The following is an 8043-nucleotide window of genomic DNA, read 5'->3' as shown; positions in this document are numbered from 1 at the left end:
TGCCAAAGTTTAGTGGAGATGTTCGTGAATATTATACTTTTAAGTCAGACTTTTTGCATATGGTTTCATCGAGATATAGTAAACGAGATGCTATAACTTTACTGCGTTCCTGTTTGGTAAATAAGCCATTAGAATTGATAAGTGGTATGGGTTCTGATTTTGATGCTGCCTTTGAATATCTAGACTCAATGTATGGAGATCCAAGATTTATTGCTGATTGTATTACCCAAGATTTAACACGTTTCCGTCCACTAAGAGATGGTGAAGATGCACGTTTTTGCGAATTAGTTCATGTTGTCCGAAGAAGTTATAACACACTTAAAGAAATAGGCAGACCTAATGATATGAACAATAATCACATGTTAGCTTTAATTGAACAGAAGATGAACACGGAAGACAAGAAAGTTTGGTTCAGATATCTTGAAAAAGACAAAAAGACTGCTGATTTAGAAGATTTATTAGAATGGATGAATGCTGAAATGAAGTCTCGTATTCGTGCTACTGCTCCTTTAAGATCATCTGGTCAACACTCAAGATTCAACATACATCATGGTAATTTTGATGATAGACCTGCTGAAATCAATCGATATAAATGTTGGCGTTGTAAAAGCAATGATCACTGGTTAGACCAATGTCGTAATTTCCTGTCCAAATCTGTATCTGATCGTATTAAAACTCTGAAAGATAATCATGCCTGTTTGAGCTGTTTGAAAATTGCTGGTAAAAATCATGGTGTAATGAACTGTTCGAGAAAACGCCAATGTACTGAACTCTATAATGGGAGTCGCTGTAAACTGTTTCATCATAAATTACTTCATCCTACTAATAGAACAACAAGCCCTGAACACCACAGTGTAGGAATTGCATCAATGCTGAATAGTAGAGAAACTATTTTACTTGTAATAACTGTTGATATCTATGGTAAATGTAATACTGTTAGAGGAAATACCCTGTTAGACTCTGGTGCCCAGCTTAGCTTAATTAGAAAATCAATGGCCGAACAACTTCAATTAGAAGGCAAAGATATAAGTATTGTGATGACAAAAATTGGTGGAGATTCTGAAGAACTTAGAACCAAGCTGTATAAATTTAGAATAGTTTCAATGGATACTGGTAGATCTTTTCAAATTACTGCTTTAGGAATTCCATGTATTGGTGAAGATATTGAAGAAATTAGATTATTTGAAATAGCTAAAGTTTTTAATTTACCTGTTAGATGTTTACATAGAGGTTACGGTTCTCTTGATCTACTCATAGGCATAGATCATGCTTTTTTGCATACAGGGGATATAAGACAATATAACAATCTGATAGCAAGACATTCACCTTTGGGATGGATTATATTTGGTGTGACGTCTGGTTATCGAACTCAAGATCATCGTGTGTATCATGTCGGATTGTCGGGTCCGGTAGATATGGCTGACTTTTGGACTACAGAAGCAATGGGTGTGGCTTCAGGTTCCTGTTGCTGTCGAGAAAGTGGTCTCAGTCCCATAGAAATTAAAGAATCTAAGATAATCGAGAAATCCTGTAAGAAGATTGGTAATCAATGGTTAATACCTTATCCTTGGAGAAAAGATCCTAATTTACTTCCTGATAATAGAATACAAGCTGAAAATAAATTGGAATCAACTGAACGTCGACTGCTGAAATATCCTGTACATGCTGAAATATATAATGGTCAAATTGAAGAAATGGTGGATATGAAATTCGCTAGAAAACTTACAGATTCAGAAATTACTGAATACAAAGGTCCTGTTCATTATATTTCCCATCATGAAGTTATAAAACCAGAGAAGAAAAGTACACCTGTAAGAATAGTATTTAACTCATCTGCTAGTTTTAATGGTCACTGTTTGAATGATTACTGGTATAAAGGTCCTGATCTTCTCAACAATTTATTTGGAGTTATACTGAGATTTAGAGAAAATGAAGTGGTTATTTGTGGGGATATTTCCAAGATGTATCACAGAGTACTGATTCCTGTAGAAGATCAACATGTTCATAGGTTCCTGTGGAGAAATCTCAATGTTGAAAAAACTCCTGATGTATATGTCAAAACTGTATTGACATTTGGTGATAAGCCAGCACCTGCTATGGCTCAGATGGCTTTAAAGAAAACTGCTGAAGAAGTAAAATCTAATTTACCTGAAGCTGCTAAAGTATTAGAAAATGATGTTTATATGGATGATATATGTACTTCAGTTAAAACTGTAAATGAAGCTAGTAAACTGACTATTGATATTGACTCTGCACTAGCTAATGGTGGATTTAAAGTTAAAGGATTGATATCTAATAAAGTATTAAACTGCTTACCTGTTCCTGAAAATCAAGAAATAATACTAGAGACACTTTTTCATATAAAGTCAAGATTGAATTTGCTGATAAATCTAATGTTCCTGTTTGTTTGACAAAAAGAAGAATTTTGAGTCAAATTGCTAGATTATTTGATCCAATTGGTTTTGCTGCTGCATTTTTGGTACGACTGAAGATTGGAATGCAGAAACTGTGGCAACTTGGTTTAGAATGGGATCAAACCTTACCTGAAAATTTGCAAACTGAATGGTTAAATTTGTTTGCTGAAATGAACAGTTTAAACGGTATAGAATTTGAAAGATGCTTGACACCTCCAGAAGTTGTTAACTTACCTGTACTTTGCATATTTTCTGATGCATCTGAAGAAGCTTTTGGTACCTGTGCTTACCTGAGATGGAAAACAAACTCTGATGAATACCATGTTAGATTTATTGCTGCTAAATCTAGAGTAGCACCTTTGAAGAAACTTACAATTCCTCGTTTAGAGCTACAAGCTGCTGTATTGTCTACTCGTCTTTATAAAACTATTATGGAAGAAACACGACTGAAATTTGAGAAAACTATTTTCCTGACAGATAGTATGATAGTTCTTGCCTGGATAAAAAGCCAAGCCAGAAAATACAAACCTTTTGTCTCATCTCGAATTGGTGAAATACAGAATACAACTGATCCTGCTCAATGGTATCATATTCGTTCACAAGATAATGTAGCTGATGATATTTCACGTGGTATACCTGCTAGTCAATTAACTGAAAGATGGAAAAATGGTCCAAGTTTTTTATTAGAAGAAGAAGAAAATTGGCCTATTAACACTGTTAAAGTAGCTGATACTGATATGGAAATGGAAATTCGTAAATCTGTGAGTGCTGTAACTGTTAATGAAGATATTATAAACTGTAATAACTATTCTACGTGGAACAAACTGATACGAGTAACTGCTTATGTTTTAAGATTCATATGGAATTTATCTGCTAAAAGAAGAAATGCTGTTAAAAGAAAAGAAGTTTTATCTGCTGAAGAATTAGTTAACTCTGAAACTTACTGGATTAAGCGCGCGCAACTTAGTTTATATGATCGTCAACAAAAGGGAGACTTTAAAACTTTAAGCCCATTTACAGATGAAGATGGAATTTTACGCGTTGGAGGTAGATTGAATGATGCTTTTGTCTCCTATGATTCTAAACACCCTGCTTTGCTGCCTAATGATCATCGAATATCTTTATTGATAACTCGTCAGACACACAATAATGGTCACCTAGGAATTGCTGCAACTGCTGCTAAAATAAGAAGAAAATATTGGATACTGAAAGTTCATAAACTGACTAAGACTGTAAAATATAAATGTGTTGTGTGCAAAGAATTTGAACACAAAGTTGAAAATCAATTTATGATGGAATTGCCCAAAATTCGTTTAGTTCCATTTACACCGCCTTTTTATTACACTGCTGTTGATTATTTCGGTCCTTACAATGTCAAAATTGGTAGAAACAAAACTGCTAAACATTATGGTGTATTATTTACATGTTTGAACACTAGATCTGTTCATTTGGAACTTGCTGTTGATTATTCGACCATGGAGTTTATACAAGTTTTAAGAAGATTTTTCAGTATACGTGGGACTCCTTCTTTAATGTTAAGTGATAATGGTTCACAACTTGTTGGTGCTGAAAAAGAACTGAGACAAATGATCAAAGGATATGATGAAGAAACTTTAAAAGACTTTTGTGCTGAAAATCGAATGACGTGGAAATTTACTACTCCTGCTGCTCCACATCAAAATGGTTGCGCTGAATCTATGGTTAAAGTCTGCAAAACTGCTCTGAAGAAATCTGTTGGTGAACAATTACTGACTTCCTTTGAACTATATACTTACCTACTCGAATGTGCTAATCTCGTCAATCAACGTCCAATAGGAAGAATACCCAATGATCCTGATGATGGTTCTTATATATGTCCTAATGATATTCTGTTAGGTCGTGCGTCAAGTCATGTACCACAAGGACCTTTTCGTGAAACTAAAAATCCTAGACATCGTGTGGAATTTGTTCAGAAATTAGTTGACTCTTTTTGGAACACTGAAAAACGTAATGTTTGTGTAAATGACATTGTTATAATTCAAAATCAAAATGCTATCCGTGGAAAATGGACTTTAGGAAGAATATTAGAAGTTTACCCCGGAGCTGATAATCGTGTGAGAAACGTTAAAGTTAAAACCAAAGACTCTGAATATAATAGACCTGTTACTAAAATTTGTGTAATTTTGCCTGCAACTGAAGAATCTGATTTGGATGAGGACTAACGCCTCATCGGCGGGGAGAATGTTCTGCAAGAGACTATTGAATTGACTGTCCATGTTCCAAAATGTTTCCTTATATTTTTATAAGTTTAATCTGATCCGTACTTTTTGTAATAACCATGCTTCCGGTCATGGCCTCCAGTGTTGTCATGAATTCAAATAGTAAAAAGTAAATAGTAAATAGTAAAAAGTAAAAAGTAAATAGTAAAAAGTAAAAAGTATATAACTAAAAGTAAATGTAGTGAATTAGATGCTAAGTAATTTAAACTAAGAAAAGAACCAACTGTATTATCAATCTGTTTTATTAACTCTATAGAATTGGCCAATTACCAGGGGCTTAGACCGGACGGCTTCATGCACTCTCACGATCCAAGAGTGCTTTGTTTATTGCTTATGTAAAACCACATAAAAAGGTCTGCAGGGACACAATATCTCGGTGGACAAAAGTGGGCTTAGAGAAAGCAGGCATTGGTGTGAATCGATTCAAGGCACATAGTACTAGAGCTGCTTCCACCTTCACTGCTAAGGAAGCGAATGTTCCAATTATTGATATTATGAATAAGGCAGATTGGAAATAGGAAAGGATATTTTCGACCTATTATAATAAAGTTATCATTAAAGAAAATGTCTTTGATAAATGTGTGTTGAATGCTTAGATTTATTAAAGTCTTATGGTTAAGATAAATATTTTGTCTTGTTTTCTAGTGATTTTGATATGTCACGAGTGCAGACAGGCTTTGAAGTCTCACTGAATCACGTAGTCACGTGATTGGCTGATAGAATATTTAGATTGGACGAAACTTACCTGTAAGTTGAAGTTCGATCATGATTCTATCAGCCAATCTTTAGTGACGAGGGATTATGTGCCCTCCACTTAGTCTTACATTCCCTCCCATTCGTCACTATCTGTCTACACTCGTTCACTTTAAATCCTGATGTATTGAGGCGCGTGCTGCTATCTCACATAATCCCTCGTCACTAAAGATTGGCTGATAGAATCATGATCGAACTTCAACTTACAGGTAAGTTTCGTCCAATCTAAATATTTTATGAAACGTGGTAATATTATTATGTATGACTGAAGGTTTAATATGTCATGCTGGTAATTTTTACTGTACTGCCAAATATTTTTATTCAAAATCAAAGCTGCCAGAATTTTAGGCTTTGCATTAACTATATTATAATATTATGTATATTATACAAACATTATTATTTGCTTCAGGCTTGATGATTTTGTGATGTTTTTTAAAACGCCATTTAAAGGTAGCATTACAGATTATAGAAAATGTCAAGAATAATATAGACGACACGAAGTCATGACAATCATGGTGGCATTCGTTGATTTTCTGACCATGATATATAATATATAAAACTTGAAGAATCAACAATACCGCCTAAGAATGTTGAAGAAAGTTCAATGAAATGTCAACAACATCAATAGCAGTCAGTAGACAGTCTGTTACATCCGTCACCTTACAGAAATTAGTAGCATTTCAATAGTCATCTCGTAAACAAATATCACACTTTTAAACAATGCGGAAGTTTTGATTAAACAAAATAAGAAAGTGTGGTAAGATTAAGAGTAAACTTGATCATTATTAAAAATCAACGTAAATCAATATTTATATCAGTCTCAAAAATGTAATTCTTTTGACCACGATTTTATTGAGTTTTTCAAGGGCTTCTCAGATGGTTTCAACGGAAATTTCAATGTCATTTATAACGAATCCCACGCACAGCGGATGCTGAAGTTTTGCTTTCAATCAGACCAAGTACCATCGACTGACTCTCTTCAATTACTATTAATGACTTCATGTCTTCTACCGTGTCAACGTCTATTTTCAGGTTACATTGTCGCGTTACCTAGTTTTGGAATATGTGATCATATTCAAAACAGGTATATATCTGAACACTGATTTAAAGGGATACATGCGACATTTCCGCAGAAACATGAATTGTTCTGCTTAACTTATCAGTAATAATGTTCACAACCTACCATCGAAATGTGAGCCGTCAAATCCAATCCAATCCAAATATCTATGTTTGAAAGTTGTTTTAACGAGTCGTAGTATCTGTCCCATTTCGTCTGCGATCCGCTACGACGGAAGATGTCTTGGTGTCAGAAACTATATCAACAAGACGTTCTGATACCTCAAATTTCAGAGAAAATATAAGCTTGTGAACGAATGAATAAAAAGTTGCAGGAATTGTGCAATTTTCGTACAGTTTTAGTACTTCTGAAGACTGTTTACATATATTCAAGGTACAACTCCACTCCCGGAAATGCCGCATCTGTCCTGCTTAAGTGTAGTAAGTTAAATTGGTAGATCCGCAAAATAAGTAGTTCTCAAATAGAAACTCCAGGTTGGAATCTCTCATGTAACATTATAAAACGTGACAGCGCATTTAAGAAGTTATCTTTAGTCTGCTTGATTTTGGAAATATTCTATACTAATGATTTCTGAATACGACTGGTATAGAATATACTATATTCAATAGAAATGACTTTTTTTTCTTGAAAACCAAATCATTAGCATTAATGAAGTGTTCGACCTAGATGTTACGATTATCGAAACGTTTGGTACTTTATTGATCGACCACGTTTGATCGATAGAACTATTATAAAAGACAATATAATAACTGGAAGCAGTAGAACTTACATATTCTTACATACCTTATTAGAATATAGCCAGTGGCGTTTCTTCCGAACGGAGAGGGGTGAGCAGGGGGTAATTCAGAAAAGAGGCTGCCCCGGCTTTGCCCCCGCCCTACAAGTTTTTAGCATTTCACAGGGTCGATGGAAAATTCTGTGCCCCCTTCTTGGCCGCATCACCTAGTGTTTTCTAGAAACAACGATTATAACGTTACATAATGCCGGTCTCTTAAAAATTGATTCATGCAACGTTCAGAAGTAGTGAATGGGTTACAGAATTACATAGAGGAAGGTAAAGCAACGGAAATGGTATTTACTAATAGTCTGCAGCCTACAATGGATAATAATACTATATTTACATAGTTAAATACCCTCTTGAGAGAAATTAGTTGACATATTATAGTAAGTAGTCAGACCCAAAGAGATTTACTAATAATGATTTTTACCCATTTCTACCAGATATATGAATAAATAACACATTATATTGACAAAGACGAATATCATTTAGTATCCATTCTTAAATAGTTCACTGGCATTTTATTTAGGTAAAACAGTGATTATCATATATAGTCATCTCGCCAGAGGAACGAGTCACAATCTCTTACACTTTCATATCAGCTTTTCAAGTCTAATACTTTTGACATTTTTATACCCCAATATTGTAATTGTCGTATATTTTGCACTTCAGTTTCTCATCTCCTCACATTTTCACCTGAATATGACCAAGACTTCAGTGCTAATCAAATTTTGACAAAACTGCTTGAAAGTTGTCCGAATA

General features: G+C 34.4%; 1 protein-coding gene across 1 annotated transcript in view; it reads left to right on the top strand.

Moving 5' to 3' along the window:
- Positions 1-6528, top strand: part of LOTGIDRAFT_168450 (hypothetical protein) — a gene marked incomplete at both ends in the record, with an annotated part of 7271 nt that extends 743 nt beyond the window's left edge. The window contains one exon of the mRNA XM_009066331.1: positions 6458-6528. Within this exon, the coding sequence (XP_009064579.1) occupies positions 6458-6528 (71 nt within the window). The remainder of the gene's footprint in view (positions 1-6457) is intronic.
- Positions 6529-8043: the final 1515 nt, after the last annotated feature.

This window comes from Lottia gigantea (assembly GCF_000327385.1).
Source record: "Lottia gigantea unplaced genomic scaffold LOTGIsca_75, whole genome shotgun sequence".
In the NCBI taxonomy this organism is placed as follows: Eukaryota; Metazoa; Mollusca; class Gastropoda; family Lottiidae; genus Lottia; species Lottia gigantea.
Note: the sequence above shows the minus strand (reverse complement) of the source record. Positions and strands in the feature narration are given on the sequence as shown.